Source organism: Microtus oregoni, unplaced genomic scaffold, assembly GCF_018167655.1.
Source record: "Microtus oregoni isolate MIOR12 unplaced genomic scaffold, Mior012 000040F_ref0000088, whole genome shotgun sequence".
NCBI lineage: Eukaryota > Metazoa > Chordata > Mammalia > Rodentia > Cricetidae > Microtus > Microtus oregoni.
The window spans coordinates 21,753,920-21,775,876 of record NW_024543207.1 but is presented as its reverse complement, the minus strand read 5'-3'; the positions used below and the strand labels follow the sequence as shown (position 1 = coordinate 21,775,876).

The following is a 21,957-nucleotide window of genomic DNA, read 5'->3' as shown; positions in this document are numbered from 1 at the left end:
AACGGGAAAGTGGATGCTGGCTGTTGAAGCTGCCAGGCTGGAGTGCTCAGTATGGCGGACCTCACACACAAGAGATGGTGACAATGACCACAACAGTGACTCTACAGGAAGCCAAAGGAGGCTTCTCTGGGAGTTAGGCTGGGAGTAGTACCATCTGGATTCCCTGTTCCTGGTCTAAACTGTGGAGAATGGAAGAATGGGCTTCCTGTATAAAAGCCCTCTGCTTGTTCCTCTCCTCTCCCAAGAGAGGGCAACTATGCATCATACACCTGAGGCAATGATCTTGTAGCCAGGAAATCAAGCAGCCAGTGTCCCCGACTCGCTGAAGACTCTGGCAAAGATATAGTGAGAAGATGGGTGGGCTGGAAAACAAGGCAGAAAGAAGCAGCTGCCTACTGGACCACAAGCTAAGTGATTCAGTGTCACAAGGTCAGCGCTAGCTGTGTTAAGGACCAGCATCTGTCCACTGCTCCTGTTCCAAGCAAACCCTTTGTCCCCAGAGTGAAGGGTGTGTGTGAGCATATGTATGCCCATCTGTACTGCATGTGCATGTGTGTTCCACAAGGAGGGCAACATGTCCCCAACCTGGTCCTCTGAGCCCTGGGGGAGCTCTCTTCCCCAGGAATTAGACTGGCTCAGTGGGGAATAACCAATTTCCTGTGTTTATTTGTTTCTTGTACAAGAAGGCTTCCATTTGGTTCTAATGAGTAGCTTTTCCTAAAGAGAAGTCATAATAACAGCAGAAACGTAAGCAGATTCTGTAAACTTGTAATCATACGTGTCAAACACACTGTGGTATTTTTCTCTGTAAAATAGAAACGGTGAGAAGTCATGGCGAGTGGGTGCGGGAAATCGTGTTTTCCCTGACAGAAGTTAATTCTAAACTAAGTATTCCCCCGCAAGAAAGGCAGAAAAACATTTTTACATGTCTATCATTTGTCCTCAGAGGACTCAAAACAAATATGTTTCTTAGTACTTGACACCAGCATTATTCCGGAGGCCTCGGGGTATGTGTTTTCTAGTTGACGGAGCTAGGGGATAAGGAAACAGCACCGCTGTTCCGCGTTAGGGGGAGCACATCCCACAGGTTAATCGGAACCAGCAGAAGGGTCCAGAGCCATGGGTGGACAGGCAGTGGAGGGGGCCAAAGGCAGCCAATCCCACAAGGCCCAAATCAGCCACTGCTCCGGGGTCTGGCAGCCGTCTCTGCCTGGCACTAGCTGCTCTGCGGGCCCGCTGGGGAACTTGCAGCATTTTTACTTTTTTTTTTTTTTTTTTTTTTTTTTTTGGTTTTTCGAGACAGGGTTTCTCTGTGGCTTTGGAGCCTGTCCTGGAACTAGCTCTGTAGACCAGGCTGGTCTCGAACTCACATTTTTAACAGGGACTGCTGAGCCTATGTTTTCATGAGTATCAACTTGGCCCTAAGGAACTCCCTTCTATCACGCCTACTTTTCAAAAGTGAATTGTGGTCCAGAATTTTTTTTTTTTTTTTTGTTTAGGAAGCGGTTTATTGTTGCTCCAAGGATGAGCGCTCGCACCGGCGACGGCCTTCAGAGCATCTCCCACATGGCCTGGCTGAGCTTCTGAATCTTGGTCTTCGCAGACATGTCAACATATTTCTCCCCAATTCGGACAATCATGCCACCCATGATTGACGGATCAGTCTTAACCTCCAGTTTCAATATCTGCCCTTGACCCAGGAAGCTCTTCAGCAAGGTCTTTAACTCAGAGAGAACAGCTTCATCTAAAGGAGATGCTGTGGTCACCGTGCACGGCACTTCTCCACGGTGGACACTCATGATGGTGGAAAAGGCAGAGATGACCGCCTGGGTATTTCTTAGCCGTTCGTTCTCAGCAAGCACATTTATGAGGTTGGCTGTCAGTGGAGAAAACTTTCCTTGGCTGTGATACTAGCCAGGCTTTTCGCTTTGATGGAGCGCTTGATGTAGGGGTTCAGAACCGCAAGAGACACCTTGGGGTCCTTCAGGAGTTGCCCCATCCATAGCAACTCCTTTTCCACTTGGTCCAGCTTATTCTGTTTGGAAGCAGCAGAATAAAGGGCGGTGGCATAGCGACCTTCGATGCCATAAAGCTGCACGGGGGGCCTCACAAGCTTGGCAAAGGGCCTGACCGCAAACGTGCTGAAGCTCCGTACCTGCCGGGAGAGCCCGGCCGCTGCTGGCGCTGCCATCTTTCTCTGTGCAGGTGTAGGTCCTGTGGTCCAGATACTGATCAGGAGCCAAAGCCTCTTCTGTGTTCTGTTTGGGGTATCTGCCAATGCGCTTGCATGTATAGACGTACAAGACATCTGCACACTCACGTAAGCATACAAACATACACATGAACACCCACCATACGTGGGTAGACACACCTGCAGGTGAGCTCACACTGACAACGCATTCCCACAGTATGCACTGCAACACATATAGATATACAATGTATGTGTACTGTTTGCACATGTCCCCCCAAACCCACTGCATAAGCAGACATGTATGTGCATGTGTCCTCATACATGTACACTGATGGAGGAAGGTCATTGGCTAATAAAGGAACTGCCCTGGCCCATTTTATTGGTTAGAGGATAGGTGGGAGGAGTAAACAGAACAAAATGCTGGGAGGAAGAGGAAGTGAGCTCAGAGACACGACAGCTCTCCTCTCAGGAGCAGACGCCTGAGAGAGACGCCATGACCCGCTCCCAGCATGAAGCTCCGACCCAAGATGGACATAGGCTAGAATCTCCCTGGTAAGCGCACCTTGGGGTGCTACAGACAGATGATTAGAAATGGGCTAAATTAATATGTGAGAATTAGCCTAGAAGAGAATGGGCCAAGCAGTGATTAAATGAATACAGTTTCCGGGTAATTATTTAGGGCATAAGCTAGCCGAGCAGGCGGCTGGGGTGTTGGGGACGCAGCCCCGCCGCCCCTACTACTACAGTACACCACACACACACCCCAGACACGAACACCTTTTGCTTTTGCGAACATACCATCCCATACCACAATGGCCTAATGCACAGGTGTGCACACATGGGCTGTGTTCTTCTAAACAAGGTCTGGTAGGCTACCTACAAGCTCTTCCCTTGAGGTCTGCATTTTTTCCCAGAGAAGCCTGAGAAGCCATTGTGGGTCATTGATCTGACACTGGGCTCTGGACTCCATGGTCCTGAGTGGCCTTTTACAAGCCAAAAGGGCAGTCACCAGTACTGTCTGTAAGCATGTGTGTATTACAGTACTGTTCCTGAGCAGACTTGTCCCTCTGGGCTGCGTCCACATGACCAGTTGCTGCCTATCCCCAGCTGCTAGTGGGAGGGAGGGAGGGTGAGGATTGGTAAGGCTGGGTTCCTTATCAGGAAGGGGATGTGGGGGCCCTTTAAAGCGGCCCGAGTCCAGAGGCTTGTGTTTGGTGCCTGCTCCATGGCTGACACACTCACCTATAAATAATGGTGGTGACAGGTCTCCTGTCAACACCCGCTGATGGACGGCCCCTTCTCCTGCCATTACAGCCTTGTGACTGTGGGAAAATTAATTTAAGTGGTAGTTAATTTCTAATGAATTCCATTCAAGCGGCTAATACAGTCCCTCGGTGTTATGGTAACCTTCACGGATCAGTGCATTATGTAAATAAATTCTACTTTATGCTGGTTTATTAAAAAAAAGAGAGAGTAAAGATTGGGAAGTCTGGGTTAAGTCTCACACAGTCACACAAACAACCCACGGTGGCTGGAAACTATTTAAAGGGGAAAATATAAGCCACTCTGGAGCCTGTCCAAGAAGGAGCAGCCACAAGATGACGGGATCATCTATTTTTAGGGCTTTGCATGCACAGGCTCTTCCCCGCCTGAATCCACGTAGCTTACGTTGTGTTCCAAAGAGAGGGTTTCTACCTTAAGCACAGCAAACTTGCCTTGTACTCTAGGGAGTCTTGATTTCAATACCTAGGCTGCGGGGGAGGGCAGGGAGTCTAGGCAAGGCTTGTCCTAGGTGCAGGTGGAAGGGGCTTGGCTTCAAGTCACACTTAGAAGAGGAACAGGGCCTTGACATCTCTGTGTAATGTGTAGTGTGTGGTTTGACGTATGTGGTGTGGTAGTAGTGTACAGTGTGTGTGTGTTGGGGGGAGTACTCCTGAGGCAGTCTTGAGAAGAGGAGCGCACCATCTCACTCACCCGGCTCACAGGAGACACACAGGGGGCCTGGTGGTTGGTGCACACAAAAGAGTCCAGAAACCACTCCAGCCTGAGTGTTCATTCTCGCCCACAGTGAAGCCCTTCCTCGTCTTCTACTCTACTCTTTAGCTCTGCCCCCATCATTCCTGGCAGGTGTTCAGCTTCTTGGTGGTGTGTATAGCATTAAACACCTCTCTACCCTGATACTGTCCCGTCCTGCCGTGATTCCTGGCTTCTCACCTGGGTATGCCTCCTTCACACAGCTAGTGCTGACTCTTCTTCTTGGGGGGTCTACGGACTGGGGTCCTGCAGCCCATAATTTTCAATATCATTCATTCAGTTTTCCTCTAATACAATATTCAGACCATCCAGAGAGGGTCCTAAAATAATAGCTACCATGGTGGGTGATGGCTCATCAGCAAACTCATTCAGGGTCTTCCACACCATAGCCAGTCTTAAAAAGCCTTTCTCTGTCACTGTATAAAGAGGTTCCTAGGCTCTGGCCCTGTCTGCCTAAATAAGGAATATACAAGCCATAGCCAAGGGTTGCCAGGAACAATATACATGTGTATTGTTTAACATTGAGAAGTGAGCATTTGAAACAGTGAAAGTAAGCCATAAAAAGTTTATCTTGTAATGTTATAAGTTTGCCATTTTGTATGCGGTCTCATTCATAGTTTTCTCGGGCCATGTGGCTTGCAGGCTAAGGTGAACTCCCATGGGCACTAGCATCCTGCTGATATGTCAGAGGGGCAAACATGCTGATGGGCCCTTTGGGAGCTGTGCTCGTGAAACCTGAGATCTGACTGGAGGGCACAGGAGGCATCAGTCAGTGATACTCACCTGGCTGAAGATCCCAGAGGGAGGGCCATTCTGGTCAGTGTCCAGCACTGAAGCACGATTAATAAAAACTCAGGGGGCTGGAGAGATGGCTCAGTGGTTAAGAGCATTGCCTGCTCTTCCAAAGGTCCTGAGTTCAATTCCCAGCAACCACATGGTGGCTCACAACCATCTGTAATGAGGTCTGGCGCCCTCCTCTGGCCTTCAGGCATAGACACAGACAGAATATTGTATACATAAAAAATAAATAAATAAATAAATATATTTAAAAAAAATAAAAACTCAGGGTCAGAAATTGGGGTTCAACCAGAAGATCCAAAAAGCAAAACAGCCAGTCACTGGCTCTTTCCTCTACCTCCCTCTGAAGGGGCGACCTTGCCTCCTGGAATCTCAGAATGAGACTGTGTGTTGAGAACTTGTTTCCTTCTGTTCTGTATTCCTCTCTAGGGCTGGGATTAAAGGCGTGCACCACTGGGATTAAAGGTATGCACCACCCGATTTCTATGGCAACTATTGTGGCTACTAAAATTAAAGGTGCATGTCGTGGCTACTGGGATTAAGGGTGTATGTCATTGTGGCTACTGGGATTAAAGGTGCATGTTGTTGTGGCAGCTGGGATTAAGGGTGTGTGCTACCATTACCTGGTCTGCAAGGCTGACCAGTGGGACTGTTTTACTCTCAGATCTTCAGGCAGTCTTTATTTATTAACATACAATTGAAATGCCGCTACACAGTACCCAGGGAAGACAGAAGATTAGAGATGGTGTCTTGGTTTGCAGGTTTTCATTTGGACATTAGCGCCTACAAGGTCTTGTCAGGACACTGTGAAGCTGTTCCAGGGAAAGGAGCTAATGGAACTAACGTTTCTACCACATTTTATCCAAAGAATTCAGTGCTTTTCTGAGAAAACCAGCTGAGAAAGTTAAGGCTTTAAATTTTTAAATTTAGAAAAAGTATAGTATTTTAACACTTAAATTTTTCATCATGACAAAAAATAAAAAATTAACCAACCAATGAAAGGAAGGGAGGTGTGCTCCCATCAGATTCCCATCAGACTTTTATAGCATACTTGTGCCCGCCCTCAGGATGCAAAGGCTTGAGTGGCCACCTGTATTTCTGTTCAGGCCAGTGCTATTTGGTCCTAGTGGCCAGGGAATGGCCCACCGACTCTATCAGCACAACCAATGAAGCAGAAGACGGGAACTGGGGGTCCCTCAGGTCTGACAGAGTTGAGGCGGCAGACCTGACACTGGAATTCAAGTAGCCAGGACCAGCTATGTCTGGTCCCCATTCCCCACTCACCCTGGAAGTTGGTGGGGCAGCTTGAATTTTCTGCCCTGTGAGCAGCCCCTGAGAGTCACTGCCCCTGGTATGCAGTACTATCTCCAGAAGAAAGGACCACAGCTACTGCCTTGAAGATCAGACAACCTGCCTTACAAAGCCGTTCCCAAAGGCTCAAAGCTGAGAACCATGAGAAATGACCCAGAGGTGAGCAGGCATTCCCACTTTCTTCCAAATGGCCATGAGTGTCTTCACATAAACAGAAATCATAACCTACCTAGGCTCTCTGCCTGTCGTCAGAGGCTAGGGTGAATGATTCAGGCTATTCAAAAGTTTACTTATGTCTCCTGAAAACAACTTCAACTGGAGAATTCTGGAAATAAAAGGATGACAAGTGTCCTATATCACTAACACAGTGACAGGCACACACCAAGTTGCAAGCCACATTCTTCTGACTCGGACATTATAGCTTCGAAACATAATTTCCCATCTGTAGTAATAAGGGCGGCAGGGCTGCGTCCCCAGCACCCCGGCTGCCTGCTCGGCTAGCTTATGCCCCGAAATAATTACACGGACACTGTATTCTTTTAAACACTGCTTGGCCCTTTAGCTCTAGCACTTACAGGCTAATTCTTACATCCCGATCAACCCATTTCTAATAATCTGTGAGAACCGGTCTTACCGGGAAGATTCTAGCCTAGTCCATCCTGGGTCGGAGCTTCATGGTGTGTGTCTGCCCAGGAGCGGGGCATGACGTCTCTCTAAGGCGTCTGCTCCAGAGAGGAGAGCTGTCGTGTCTCTGAGCTCACTTCCTCTTCCTCCCAGCATTTTGTTCTGTTTACTCCTCCCACCTATCCTCTAACCAATAAAATGGGCCAAGGCAGTTCCTTTATTAGCCAATGACCTTCCTCCATCACCCATCTTATAGATGGGAGCTGAGGCACTCAGCACGGAATGTCACACAGCCCAAAATGGTGGAATTGGGCTTCACATCTTAGTGCCACGACCTACTGTTGCCTTCTAAGTCCAAGAACCGGAACTAAGGTGGACTCATAGAAATGACCATAATGAGAAAAGGGAGTTTAGAGCCAGGCCCGTGCAGTCACCCTGGCCCATGGTCCTCTGTTGGCCGGGTGTGTAAGCGGGTTTCTGCACCTTGCCTCCTGTGCCTGGGCCCATAAGAGATTTTCTGCAGTTTGGGCAACCAGCAACATGGAACCTTGTGTGGATAATGAACCTGAGAAGTTGCTTCATGCTGTCATTTGAGCTAGGTCCTTCTGCTAAGCTGCTGGTTTTACTCACGACCACCAGCTATTCCTCCTGTGTCCCCAGACTCTCCTCCAGGCTTCATGCTCACATGTACGCTCATACATGCCCTTCAAAATGCAACCAATAACAGCACATGGTTTTCCTGACTCTCTTAAAAATACATTATTGCCAGGATCCCTCTTCAAAGCCCTTGTCTGGAGGGTCCCTGCCTATACCTACCTGCTCACCAAGTATTGTAAGACCCCAGGAAAAGGCAATGGCCATCTCCTGTAACCACCCACTGAAAACATCTCGGATTTCATGACACTCCAGGAAAATGATCCAGGGTACCAGTAGCTACAGCACGAATACTAACTGTTCTTAACAAAAACCCGGAGTCGGATATTTGGGGGTGAAAGCCAAGAGATCAGAGCAGTGCAGTCAGTCACTAGAGAGACCTTTATCTCTATCAAATCCTTAGACCCAAAGGGCGATCCTGTTTTCAGACTGCATCCTCTGACTGCTTCAGAGGACATCTCCAGACTGCACCGAGCTCCTGACTCCTCCACCTTTACATCCCTCTCTCAGTCCAGCCAATCACTCCCATCTCCACCTTCCTAGTTAGTGCTGGATTAAGGTGTGTGATCCCAAGTGCTGGGATCACCTTTGTATGAGCTCTGGTTCTCTTTTAGATTCAGGCTCATATAGTCCAGGGTGGCCTTGAACTGTGTTCAAGATCCCTCTGCCTCCAGGAGTCCTGGGATTAAAGGTGTGTGCCACCACTGCCTGGCCTCTAGTGACTTAGCTCTGCATTGACCTTCAGGCGAGCTTTATTAAGACAAATATCACTACAAGTAGCAACGAGGTATCACTCCCTATAGGTGACGGAGGGTCCACAGCACTAAACGTCAGACTCACAGGGCCACAAAGCATGCTGTGGTCTGGCATGTTAGTAGTCTACACAAGGTGAACCTGAAATTCACTGGACTAAAGAGATTTTAAACCACAAAAGGGCACAGGGCCAAAGATCTACTCCAAAAGGAGGACAAGCCCAGCCCCACTTTTTAATACTAATGAATGCAAGTTTTGAAAAACCCACCGGTGTCCTAATGCTCCCTTCAGAAGCCAGGAGTTTTATCATTTTCGTTGAGCTAAAAATGCACGAACCTCTTCTTGAAAGCATGAATTTGTTGGTATAAAGAACACTACCACTCCAGAGTTTCAGGACAGTCACGACAAACATTTTTAATTGGTTTCTGAAAGACATCTCTATGTAAACAAGGTTTTCCTTGAGTAAAGGCTGGGATAGTTGTTACCCAACAACACCATTTATTTTTAAGCTGGGATTGCTGTGCTCCCTACAGGAGCCTCCCGGTTCAGTTGGTTTCTTAGAAGCGCTTGCATTCTGCCGCTTTTGATGACAAACACCAGGGAGGCAGAGGCAGGTGGTTGTCAGCAAGTTTCAGGTCAGCCAGGGCTATGGAGCCAGATCTTGTCTCAAGAGATAAAGTCAGCTTAGTATTCCTATTTCTTTTGTCTTCCAGTTCAACACAGTTCCAGGAACAATAACAATCCTTTCCCATCTGCAGCTCTGGTCTGGCTAGATTTGAAGGAACTGGGCTATGATTGGGGTTAAACGGGTGAGTTCAACAAAACTCTAAGGCCCACAGATCTTCGATTACAGAACGCTTACGTTTATTTTTCTTTGATACGGCGAAACGAACTTCCTATGAACATCTGCCCTCACATTTGCCTCTGCTTATGCCTGGGGTTGGTCTTGCAGAGGACGAACCAGCGCCCACGCCTTTTCACCATGTAGCAGTCCCGGCATCGCTTCTTGAGGACACCCTTGGTCTTGAAGCCCAGCGAGGGCTGCAGGGGCAGCAGGGGGCGGGCCCAGAGAAGCGAGCGCACCTCAGCGCAGGGTCTGGCGCTTGGAAGGGTCCCCAGCAGGAACGAGAAGGCCCGGGGCTTCACCGCGAGGCGACTCAAGTGCAGGAGCGGATCCATGAGCGAAGCCACCGTGCTTCTCACAAGCAGGGCAGCCATGCTGAGACCAGACCTGTGGGGACAGAAGCGCGGTCACCGGCGGCGGCACGTCTGCCTATCCATCCCTATGCCCTCCCTTTGCGGGGTTACTTGCAGTCAGAGGTCAGACAGAGCTGACTTGCCAGGCTTGCACGCCTGGCTCCGCGTCCCCATGTGCCCCTCCTGCGCGCTCCCGGGAAGCCACCAGGGCCCCCCGCTCGCACTCCCGGCCATCAGCCACTCGCCTCTGCCTGCCGCCCACGGAACGCAGACCCAATCCTGGGAACGGGTGCCACCCGCCACGATCTCCTGCCTACACGGTCACGGGCGCCCGCTTACCCAAAGCTTCCGCGTCTGCGCAGTAGGGCGGGACGCCACGGTCAAGAGGATGGCGTGGAGTCACGTGGAATCACACGCCCGTTGGAACGGAAGACCCAGGCGCAGGCTTCCGGAGTTACAGCCCTAGCTCTCTTCTCTGGTCCTGACCCAGCGTCCTGTAGCTAGCACTCCCCTGGAGTTGCTGGAACCACTGTGGATTGGGAAGACTGGTGCCCACACGAGAAGACAAAAACTAAGTGCAAAATGCAGACTTAGACTGAAAAGGAAACTGCCAGCTGCGAAAAAAAAAATATGTATAATATATAAATACATTTCTTATATATTATACATTTATATTTATAACATAAATATATTTACATATTTATTATAAATATACATAAGTGTATATCTATAAATATATAATTTTCACACACACATATATATATTTGACAAAATGTACAGGTTTACACGTTTCCACTAAGTGACATGCAGGCACACATGGGAAAAGGCCAGGAGAGCAGAAACAGACACTCCTCTAGCTAGTAAGTAAAGTCCTCCATGCCCCCAAACTATGAAAAAGCTTCAAGTGCAGAAAGAGTTTGACCGTAAACTCTCACACCTCCACTGGTTTCCAGGTAACTCTCTTCTATACCGGATTTCAGGTGGTTCATAAACCCACCCATCGTATTTTTATGTGGGTTACCCTCAGATCACACAAAGTTCGCTCAGCCCATCTCCGTACCTGCCAGCTGCGAAAAAAAATATGTATAATATATAAATACATTTCTTATATATTATACATTTATATTTATAACATGGGAATTTATATTTATATCATGGGAATGCCTTGACCCCAGAGTTCTGTGATTTAAAAATAATGTGGATCACAAAGATGGTTTGGGAGTCAAAACTGCTTGCCATAGAACTTGAAAGCCTAAGGTCAATCCCCAGAACCCACGTGGAAGAAGAGACTGGCATGTGTTCTGTGGCACATGTGTGTGTGTGTGAACCCATGTGTGTATGAACACACAGAATAAGACATTTTAAAAAGAGACAAATCGGGGCTGGGGAGTTGGCTTAGACTGCTTCTCAGCCTTCCTAACGCTGCAATTCTTTAATACAGTTCCTTACGTTGTGACGACCCCCCAACCACGATTATTTTATTTTCGTTGCTACATCATAACTATAATTTTGCTACAGTCATGAATTGTAATGCAAATATCTGATAGGCAGGATATATGATATACAACCCCGCTGTAAATATTGCTTGACCGCAAAGGGGTGCACCCACAGGTTGAGAACCCATGGCTTAGCGGTTTAAGATCGTTTGTTTGCTCTGGCAGAAGACCATCATTCTGTTCCCAGAACCCACACAGCGGCTCAAACCATCTGTAACTCCACTTTCAGGAGATCCTGAGCCTTCTTTCTGGTACCAGGCACCCACACACATGGCCAGACATAGATGCACACACTCAGACACGTACAATAAAAGGAAATAAATCCTTTAAAAAGAGGGAGAAAGACGAATCTGCAGAACGGGGCATGGTGACGTAAGCCTGAAATACCAGCAGTCTGAAGTCTAAGGCAGGAAGGTGGTGAGCACTAGGCTAGCTTGGGTTACAGAGCTTAAGGCTAGCCTGGGTAATTCAGGTCCACATTTGTTGGGGCAACTTTCAGCTTTGTAAGGCGTGTGTGTGTGTGTGTGTGTGTGTGTGTGTGTGTCCGTGTGTGTCCTGTGTCTTTCTGCCCTTTATGGTCATCTTCACTTGTTTTAGACTCACTAAGCACAGAAAGAGCCAGGTCATCAGTCTCCAACCCTGGCTGAGGAATCCCAAGCTCATACTAATTTCTGACACTTTCTTGGAATTAGTGGCCCACCCCTGCTCTGCGTCTGGGGTCTCCCTCCATCCTGTCCACATCCGAGCAAAGTTGCTCACTCTAAGGTCTGACAGTGTATGACGTTCTGGCTCAGATTCACGTGAGACAGGGGAGCCAACACGCGCTCCAAAGTTACAGAGGGCGTTTTGCATCTGATCTCTCTACTTGGAGCTTTTCAAGGCTGGTTTTCCAAGCTGGGTAAAATCGCTTGCAGTCTAACTGGAAACTTTATTTATTAGCTCCGTGCTGCAAAAAATGCTCAGAAGGCTCCCTTTCCAGTCCCAACACACAAGACCAGAAAAGCTGAGTGCATGTCCCGTGTCTTCTGCTGAAGAATCTATTTATTCAATAAATAACATTGAAATGTTGCATTTGCTCCATCGCCATAAAAGCGCAGGAGCAGAATCCGCCGGCCCAGGGACTCCACTTCACCACAGGGCGAAATAAGTTCCTCCAGCGCAGTCCCGCCAGCCTGTGCGCCTGCGTAGGCGCTCCGTACGCCGCGCGGGGTCAGGGGTCACCGGGAAGATGGCGGCGGCGTTGACCTTCCGCCGGCTGCTGGCTCTGCCCAGGGCTGCGCGGGGTTTCGGGGTGCGAGTGTCGTCGAGCGGGGAGAAGATCACGCACACCGGCCAGGTAACGGCCGCCGCCGCCGCGCCTGGAGCCCGAGACTGACGGTGGCGGGGCGCCTAGCAAGGTGTGCTTCTGCTAGGCGCGCGCGCAGCCCTTGCTGGGCTCACCTTGGGGTGCAGCCCGCAGCCCCGCTCTGACTGTAGCTTTGACCTCCGGCCGGGAGTCGGTGTTCACTCGTTCTTTGAGTCGTATCTTTGTATTGAGGTCCACGTTTTAACAACAGGGTATAAAGCAACCCTAACGCTCAATATAATGGCGAACAAACAATCAGGAGTAGGCGGCGGAAAGGAGCACTGTCTCCTGAAATGTCGCCTTTTGGAATAGGCTGTCTGAAGGCAGGGGCTTGTCTTCAGTCTGCACTCCTGGCCGTCATTCCCGCGGGGATTCCTTCAGTACCAATACGCTGCCTCTTGGTGGGTCTTCTCATCAATGGCTGTAGGCCACAGGGAACATTGTCCTGTAGTGTTTGGGATCAATATTAAGTGACGTCACTCAGAATTCAATTGTAAAAGTAATAGATTTTTTTTTCCCTTTTACAGGTTTATGATGAAAAAGACTACAGGAGGATTCGGTTTGTAGATCGTCAGAAAGAGGTAAGTGAAGCGAATTCTGCACCTGTCTGGGGGTGGGCTGTAATGAAAACACAGGCGCAGTGACGGTACACATATAAATACCTTCAAACACTATATAAGAAACAAGTGGTTTTCGCGTTTGTACTTGGACCCCTCTTTGAAGTGGCTCATGTCTAAGCAAATATTCTCAAATCTGAAGTATTGACTGGTCCCAGGCTTCTCGTGGAGCTGGTATTTAGTGTGCGCCAGATCCTAAGCATCATAGAGACCCAGGGCCCTAAATGTAAATTGTGTAAACTCCCCGCCCCCCTCAAAATGCACAGCATCCTGTGACAGTAGTTCAGGTGTCCGAAGTGTCATCTTGTTTTCAGTTTGGTACCTGTCCTGGTGGTTCTGTTGCTGTGACAAAACACCATGACCCAAAGCAGCTTGGGGAGGAAAGGGTTCATTTCACTCTGTAACTCTCAGATCACATTCCTGAGGGAAGTCAGGGCAGGAGCTGAAAGAGACCATGGAGGAATGCTGCCTACTGGCTTGGTATGCTCAGCCTGTTTTCTTTGGGCACCCAGGACCACCAGTCAGTCTAGAGGTGGCACTGCTCACAGTGAGCTGGGCCCTTCCATATCAGTCATCAAGAAAATGCCTCCACAGACCTGCCTGCAGGCCAGTTCTATCGGGGCGTTTTCTCGATTGAGTCGTTCTTCACAGATGACCCAAACATATGTCAAGTTGACGTAAAACTAGCCAGCACAGGACCTCTTACATTAAAAGAAGACACACCATTAAAATTTACTGTTCTGATGACTTATTGAGGTAATACTTTTATAGTTTTCATCAAATAGACCGTGCTATGTTCTCCCAGAATAACTTGGGTAGGTTCAGTTCCCCACACAGGGAAAGGTCATTTAGTTCGTACCAGTATGACTGCTGCTAGGGTTGGCTGTATCTGGATTTTTGTCTGAGGACTGTGGGTAACAGGATGCTGGGCGGTTAGACCAGATCTATAAGAAGGGTAGGAAGCGCTCAGGAGAATCCTGGCTGGCATGACAAAGGACCAGGGTCTAGGTTTGTGATGCGTGGTCATCCTGAGAGGATGCTGCATCTGTACCACCTGTCCTTGTCCTGTAAGAAAGGCCAGAAGTCAGGTCTAGTGATCTGGGGCAGGTGTACCTTGGAATCCCTGAATGAAGAGGAGGCAGAGCACTTGGTTATGTGATTGTCAGGCACGTGCTGAGGACAGATAATTCTGTGCTGGGATGTGGTAACAGCAGCCTTGTCCACAGTTGAGGACTTTTGGGTGTTACTGGTGTCATATTCTGGGCTGCCAGGCTGGTGTGCTTCTCCCTCCGGAGCTCAGCTCTTCACCTCTGGGGCTGGTGGCCACCCAGTGGTCACAGACAAGGACAGCACGGAAAGTGCCACGGAGCCCTTGCTTCACTTAACTGCCTCTGCCCTCACCCTTGGAAAGTGGTGTCACTTGCAGTTTGAAACTAAGCAGTTGGGTGGAGTATAGGACACCTGGAGATGGGGTCTGCTGTGCACAGGTACGTGCTGATTTTCTGTTGTCAAGGTTGAGAAGCAGACTTCCTCTGAGTTTAGAAGGCTGTAACCTATCATAAATTCTGGTTATAAGTCAGGATCTCAGAGGTATTGGTTATAAATTCATAACCCCCACCTGGGGCCAATGGTTGCAGCTTTTCTCCAAGGCAACGGGAAGTTTCAGCAGCCCGGGACCAAGGTGGATGTTGTATATATAAGATGGAGGCTGCCGTAGGCACTACTCCAGGTATGCCTGTGGTTTTCAGGCTGCACACATGTGTACATACATTGTCTGAATCATAATTGAACAATCTTTGAGTTTATTTTACACTGATACCTTCTCTCCATGGAGCCCACATCTCACAGCCTGGGATAGTCACCTGGGTCACTGCTTCAATGGTGCATCAATCTAGATGTATTTCATAGTATCCTGCTTTATCTTTGATAATTCGGTCTTGGTTTGAAATAAAGGAATGTATTTTCTGTAGGAAACCAGATTGTAGACAAATGAACCTTGGCTAAGCCAGCTGGCCATCGAGAAGAAAAGAAATGGTGGCTCTTGAGTTTTAACTCACCCTGTGTAAAGGACACACTTCACAGTGTTGGACGGTCGAGGCACCGTGACAAGCCCTTGACAGTTCTCCCGGGGCCTGAAGCGGGCAGGGCCTGGTTGAACACAGTGCAGATTTGGCATGTGGTTGGAATGCTTACGACCAGGCTCTTTGTATTCCTGCCTTGAACCAAGTTCCAAGAAGCAGATGTTAATCCTGGGAGGTGAGGGTGCCCTGGAGTGGTGATTAAATGACAGGAGGGCAGGCACTTGTCAGTCACCAGCGTGGAGGTGTCAGCTGTCCTTCCCACAAGGAGACGGCCAGGCTTCGCAGCCGCCTTGATGAATTCCTGAGCATTAGTGCGGCCTTTGTGACATGCTGTCACCTCGCAGACTCAGGACTCACACCACAGGGCTCCATTCGTATGGCCGCTGCTTTTCCCACACGGGGTGCACGGGGTACATAGAACAGACAGCTTTCCCTAGCTGTTCTAGGTGCTGGTGTCAAGGAGCTGCCTAACTGTCAGAGGGACTGATCACAGTGGAGTGTGCTCATGGGGAACTTTCTTCCTGTGTTCATGGACAACTGTATATGGGAACCTGGGAATCACTGCTGGAGAAGATGTCTGATGTCTTTTTGCTGCAGCGTGCCACCATTTCCAGTGCCTTCCATCGTGTTTACAGAGCTGAACCTCAAAGTAGAGACTTACCAAGGAGCAATCTATAATTCATAATGTGCCCTCAGGATACCCAGCCTTTTCCAGACATGCCTGTTTCTGAGTGTGGGTTTCAGGCATCTGAGGAGAGGGGCCAGCATCCTGTTTCTATAGCAGTGGTGTCTCCCCTGCACTCCTTTCTGAGTCAGATTTGGAGACCTCACACCAAGCTTCACACTCTCCCATTCCCTGTCTATACCCCAGGGAGTGCAGGGACTGAACAGCCTCTGGTTCAGGAAGTGAATGGCTTTCTTGGTGGACCTTAAGGCTGTTCTGCTGAGGCTCAAGATGGGAGATGCTGGGTGGCACATTTAGGAAGCTGAGTCGTGGCACAGACCTTCCATGCTCATAGCCAAAATCGCTTCAGAAGTGGCTGATCACCCTCCATGGCTTCAAAAAACTGCTGAAGAAGGGAGGACAGAATCCTGCTCGTGGGCCTGGTGTGCTTAGAGGTCATGTGTACACAGTCAGAACAGATTGCAGCCCTCAGATATTGTGTAGTTTTCTGTGTGCATGTATAGATAGTGGGGCTCCAGGGTGCAGTTTGGAATATTACCACCCTAGATGTTGGGGCTCCAGGGTGCAGCTTTGGAGTATTGCCACCCTACATGTTGGGGTTCTAGGGTGTACTTTTGGAGTATTACCACCCTAGATGTTGGGGCTCCCGGCTGCAGTTTGGAATATTACCACCCTAGATGTTGGGGTTCTAGGGTGTACTTTTGGAATATTACCACCCTAGATGTTGGGGTTCTAGGGTGTACTTTTGGAGTATTACCACCCTAGATGTTGGGGTTCTAGGGTGCAGTTGTGGAGTATTACCACCCTAGATGTTGGGGTTCTAGGGTGCTGTTTTGGAGTACTGCCACCTCTTCTCTGTCTGAAAGTGAGCTGTGAGGCAGTCTGATATAGCCATAGCCCTGCCAGTCTCTGGGCTTTGCCCCTATGGGTTCCATGCTTGGATGTTTGAGTCATTTTGAACCATAAGGAAGCAGTGAAGTGGGCAGGAATAGTGTAATGGTTCCCTCTCCCCATTTGCTGGGCTTCCCCTGTCCTCAGTGGTGAGCTGAGGTAATGTTGAGACACACAGAATGGCCTTGCTCTGTTCTGTCAGCATGTGGTCCCACTATCCAGGTAGTCTGGAAACAAGTATTGAATATGATGTTAATTGTTCTAAATTTGCCAGAACATGTAAGTCTTAGAACATCCTGATCTTCAGCACATGATCATGACAACAGAATCACACGTAGAAATGACAGTAAATCCTTTAACTGATATGCTCAGCTGTGTTAGGTCCTGTATCAGTCGTGAGTGGACAGCTCTAGGACACCCCAGGGCTGAGCAGGTAAGTGATGTTTCTGAATGGTGGCCAGTTTCATAGAGGATAGGCATGGTTCCAGTCTGTTTGTGCCCAGTACACAGGAACCGTTTCCGGGAAATACATGCTGTGGACATGCAGGCGCACTGGAAATACACTAGTTACAGGGCATTTTTCAAGTGGGCAGAAGTAAGCTCTTGCTGAAAGTGCACAGCATGATCAGGAAGTGGCCGCTTGGTTCTGCCCTGGTAGTCAGCCTGGTCGGTGTCCACTAGTGAGTAAAAGTCCTAGCTGGTAAGAGACACTAGTCATGTCAGTCACTACTCAGTAATCGACCTGGTCGAGAGTGACCAGAGGGCAGGGTAATGAGTTGATGAAGGACATCGTAAGCGTCATTAGTGACAGTGCCTCTGACCCCTGCTCATAAACTGACCTCAGAAGAGTAGGACCCGGTCAAACCACTGTCCATAAAGGAGTGACGTGTTCATAGAACACCAGGCCCTGCTCTTTCGTGGGTGGATTCTCTGGGGCCCTCTGGTCTCCAATGGTCCAGTACTGTTGATTTGTTTATGAATAGTGAGCATGGTGGAAAACTTCGGATGTTCGCCTTGTGAACACAGACAAACCATGTTGGGGGGACATCTGGTATTGACAGACATGGAGCTGCAGAAGGGCACATGACCCCAGCAGTGAGTGACTGAGAATCAAACTCAAGAAAACTCTAGAATCTTCTGATCCGTAGTCAGACGCGTTATCCATTGCGCCACTGGCTGGAGCACCCACCCACTGAGACAGTGGAGCTGAACTATTCGGAGCTCACCAAGGCCAGCTGGATTGTGACTGAAAAAGCGTGGGATAAAACTGGACTCTCTGAGCATGGCGAACAATGAGGGCTGATGAGAAGCCAAGGACAATGGCACGGGGTTTTGAACCTACGTAATGTGCTGGCTTAGTGGGAGCCTAGCAAGTTTGGATGTTCACCTTCCTAGAAATAGACGGAGGGGGGAGGACCTAGGACTTACCACAGGGCAGGGAACCCTGACTGCTCTTTGGGCTGGAGAGGGAGGGGGAGAGGAGTGGGGGGAGGGGGGGAAGGGTGGGAGGAGGGGGCGGGAAATGGGAGGCTGGGAGGAGGAGGAAATTTGTTTTTTTTTTCTCCTTTTCTCAATAAAAAAAAAGTTAAAAAAAAAAAAAAGAAAACTCTAGTTACATAGAGAAACAGGGTGAGGAGACGCACAGGGACATAGTCCCCAGCAGAGAGCCACCATAGCCTCATACATCCCTGGGCCTGGGGAAACAGTGGTATGGGATGGGGCTTCTGTCTTCTGGACAAGCTTGTGGTGCTGTTACACCGTGTTCCATGTGGGGGACAGATGATACAGTATTGTTACTTGAAGTCACATTCTTAGGAAATGCACATGACACGGCCCAGGCCGTGTGACCATCTGAACTCTGTTGGGTTTGGGAGAAGTGTGGATGCCTGTGGGGAGAAAGGATAATAGACAGAGCAGGTGACACAGAATGACCCCAAGTCTCATCAGTTCCTGAATCCAAGGGGGAATTGACCTTGTTCCAAGTCTGAAGTTTAGGATTATCTTCCATTGCAAGAGTGCATGGTATGTACCTACCTGTGTTTAGTTTAAAGGACCATAGTGCTCATTTTGAGTGACGTTCTATTGACTTTGTGGATTTGGATTTGGATACACATAACTTGTATGAAATTATGAAGATCTTGTTTGTGTTTCTCCCCTCTCCTCATCTTAGGTGAATGAGAACTTTGCCATCGATTTGATAGCAGAGCAGCCTGTGAATGAGGTGGACCATCGGATCATAGCCTGCGATGGTGGTGGTGGTGCCCTGGGCCACCCCAAAGTGTACATAAATTTGGTATGGAGCTAAGCAGCCTGCTGTTTCTTGATGCTCACCTTCCCTCCCATCCACCTGCCCTGGCTCTCCGAGTGTCCTCACCATGCATGGGGTGAGCCCAGATAACAGCCACAGCCCGAGGTTCAGTCTCTGCCTCGTGTTTGCACAGGCATTTCTGGTTGACACTGTGCTTCAAGTTCAGCCTGGCCTTCAGTGTGCTGTCTAATTGGGATTTGAGGTAAAATATAAAAGTATGAGGTAATTCCTTTTGAATCTTTTCAGGACAAAGAAACAAAAACGGGGACATGTGGCTACTGTGGCCTGCAGTTCAAGCAGCACCATCATTAGTGTGGCTGACCTGGTCCTCTGACACCGGTGCAATACCTGTCTCCACGTGAGGTGTTTAGGTGTGACGTCACCGCTCTGTGAACGGTGTCCCTTCTTATGAATAAAAGATGCTACCATCATGGACAGTGAGGTGTTTGTTTCTTTCACAGTGCGAGCTCATGTAGCAAACCAGGGCAGGAGCAGCTTTGTGTCTGGAGCGGCTACCCCTCTAGTGCTGGCTGCTGCATGTGGGTACCAGGCACTTCCTCAATTCTTCTCGTGTGGGCTGACCAGAGAAATGGCCAAGTGAAGGAGCAGCGAGAGGAGAGAATCACTTCTGCCTTGTACGCCCCCACCATGTGACCAAGTCTGGGTGGCCTCAGTCTCTGGCAGAGCTGTACCCTCACCTCAGGTCAGGGTCCTCCCTCTCATCCTTCCCCCAGCAGAGCGGCTTCAGACCCTGTTGGAAGGCATTTACGGTTACAGGCCCAGTGAAAGGTGTGCTGCATAATTAACCCAGGGTTCTGATGCAGCAGTATGGCACCAATAACAGCAGCTGGCTGGAAAGGCGTTCACAAGGATGTGGTCGCTCCCGAGGGAGGAGGTGGGGGCCCCCAGAAAAATGTTTGCACTGGTCGAGGTTCTTTTGCTCTGCCTGAACCCTAATCATTTAGTCCAGGAAAAGCTTTGCAGTGCCGGCTGTCCTGTTCCTCTGGGTGCCAAGGCCACTAGTGGTCAAGGCCCGGCATCCCCACTAGTAGGTTTTTAAATATTCCCTGCCCACGTCCATGGAATGTGCTGTTTTGAGACTATCATGGTCATACACACAGACTGAGGTCTGTGAACTGATTGTATGAGCACCCTAGGGCAACCCACATAATCCCAAAGTTTGGTCAGTGAGAGGGCTTGCTGAGAGTACATGCCAGCTCCTAGCCAACACACAGGCAGGGTGTTAGAGTGAGCATGTGTGCAAAGAATGAATGTCTTCCCTCAGAACAGGAACTTCTGACTCAGGCAGTTTGACTCCAAGTTGCTGGAATCTGAAAGCGGTGGCCAGCAGCTGTTCTCACATCTGATAGATCAGACTTCAGGGTCACTAGACAGAGGAAAATGTCCTCACACGTGTGGGACCAGTGGCTCAAGCCTGAGGTGACACATCAGAACTTTACTTCTTTTCAAGACAGAAAAGTCACATGCAAGCTGGAGGAAATGTTGGAAGCTCACATGGCAAAAACAGTTTCTGGTCTTGCATGACATAGTTGACATGAGAGGTTAGCATGAGGGAAGTAGTGAAGGCACAGAGAAAAACAGACCAGCAGACCAGCGGTGTGAGAAGACATGGATCCCGTCTCTGTAGCGAACTGGCATCAGACTGCATTGTGAGTTATATACCTGAATGGGCAGAAGGTTTTAATTTGGAATTTATCTTGAGTTACGATGGCTAAGTATGAAGACTTACATAAAAGGCTATTTGTGGAGGACTACTGACAATGGGCCAATCATATAAAACTGTCCTGATTAGATTCCTTTGCTAATTCAATGACACAAAGGCGTATAAACAGTACAGTTGGTTAGAATGTGTGCACAAACGAGTGTTCAGAAAAAAGCTTTGCATCCTCGTGGGCCATGTATGCTTTCATTTACAGATATTTTTTATTAGGATGGTGGCTAGAAAATTCTGGGAGTGAGGTTTTGAGTGTCTTTTGTATACTTTTTGAAATTTTGATAGTATACATGTCAAATGAAAATACTGTTCCCATGAAAAAGATTTACACAGAAAAATATCTTATTACTAAAAGTTTTAGAGAAGAGAAAAATCCCCATGTTCCGTCCGTATACTGGTGTCAGTCACTGTGTCCATACTGTGGTCCATGGTGATGAGAGAAGTGGCTGCAGCTTCTGGTGATCCTCTCGTAGACTTCTGCATCCCGCCATGCCCTGCTGCAGTCACCAAGTGAGGCTTAGCCCTGGAGTATTTGAGTCGTCTGCTGTCCTCTTGAGATTGGCAGTAATTGCACTTGAATGCACGTATCTGCTTGTGTTCAACCATCACCGCCAGCTACAAAATACCCCCAGTACTGGAGGAACTACATAGATGTGGCTAGCAATACTGAATTTTAAAACCATAGCAGATTCTTTAAATAAAGTGAAACTCTATCCCACTGAGTCATGGTTTTTTTTTTATTGCTTGAGACTTTCATACATGCATCCCATGTGTTGTGATTATCTACCCTCAAATTTTTCTCTCACTTCCTTCTAATTTTCCCTCCCGACTTTATGTACTCTTTTTAAATCCACTGAGTCCACTTAGAGCTGCCTGTATGTGTGTGGGTGTGGGCCCACCTGCTGGAATGTGGATAGCTTCTCAGAGGCCATATCCCTGAAGAAAACTGTCTCTCCTCCATCAATTCCTAGCAGCTCCTTGACTGTGGTGGGGAGTGGGGCTCTGTGACAACCTCCCCCATCCACGCTGATCTGGTGTGGGCCTTGGGTATGTAGTCACCGCCGTGATGAGGCCATGTGTGCAGTCATCCCACCCCATCTGGAAAACTATTTCACTAAAGTTGCCCCCAACCTCTGACTCTTAGAATCTTCCCGAGCCCTCTCCCTTGAGGATCTCTGAGGTGAGAAGTGTGATGTAGCCGCCCCATGTAGGACCGAGACTCCTGAAGTCTCTTGTG

At 48.8% G+C, this 21,957-nt stretch overlaps 2 protein-coding genes and 1 pseudogene across 3 annotated transcripts; 1 reads left to right on the top strand and 2 right to left on the bottom strand.

Moving 5' to 3' along the window:
* Positions 1–1,550: 1,550 nt before the first annotated feature.
* Positions 1,551–2,191, bottom strand: LOC121433716 (annotated as a pseudogene).
* Positions 2,192–8,753: 6,562 nt separating this feature from the next.
* On the bottom strand, positions 8,754–9,941 carry Mrpl36 (mitochondrial ribosomal protein L36). 2 transcript variants are annotated; one of them, XM_041632172.1, is made up of 2 exons: positions 9,902–9,941; positions 8,754–9,596 (listed from the first exon to the last, which is right to left on the bottom strand). In XM_041632172.1, the coding sequence occupies exon 2, from the start codon at positions 9,581–9,583 to the stop codon at positions 9,278–9,280; it is 306 nt and encodes a 101-aa protein (XP_041488106.1). In that variant the 5' UTR covers positions 9,584–9,596; positions 9,902–9,941; the 3' UTR covers positions 8,754–9,277. The 2 variants fall into 2 exon arrangements, with proteins under 2 accessions (XP_041488106.1, XP_041488105.1); XM_041632171.1 differs by having other exon boundaries at positions 9,808–9,912.
* Positions 9,942–12,238: 2,297 nt separating this feature from the next.
* Positions 12,239–19,420, top strand: Ndufs6 (NADH:ubiquinone oxidoreductase subunit S6). The gene is made up of 4 exons (XM_041632200.1): positions 12,239–12,394; positions 12,931–12,984; positions 18,848–18,970; positions 19,232–19,420. Exons 1-4 carry the CDS (start codon positions 12,287–12,289, stop codon positions 19,295–19,297), a joined length of 351 nt encoding a protein of 116 aa, XP_041488134.1. The 5' UTR covers positions 12,239–12,286; the 3' UTR covers positions 19,298–19,420.
* Positions 19,421–21,957: the final 2,537 nt, after the last annotated feature.

What these genes read in the sequence shown, in the direction of transcription:
- Mrpl36 (XM_041632172.1), bottom strand. Translation starts at nt 9,583, where the DNA reads ATGGCTGCCCTGCTTGTGAGAAGCACGGTGGCTTCGCTCATGGATCCG.
- Ndufs6 (XM_041632200.1), top strand. Translation starts at nt 12,287, where the DNA reads ATGGCGGCGGCGTTGACCTTCCGCCGGCTGCTGGCTCTGCCCAGGGCT. An exon ending in TTGTAGATCGTCAGAAAGAG is followed by an intron (nt 12,985 to 18,847) that starts GTAAGTGAAGCG and finishes TCCTCATCTTAG; the next exon opens with GTGAATGAGAACTTTGCCAT. An exon ending in CCAAAGTGTACATAAATTTG is followed by an intron (nt 18,971 to 19,231) that starts GTATGGAGCTAA and finishes GAATCTTTTCAG; the next exon opens with GACAAAGAAACAAAAACGGG.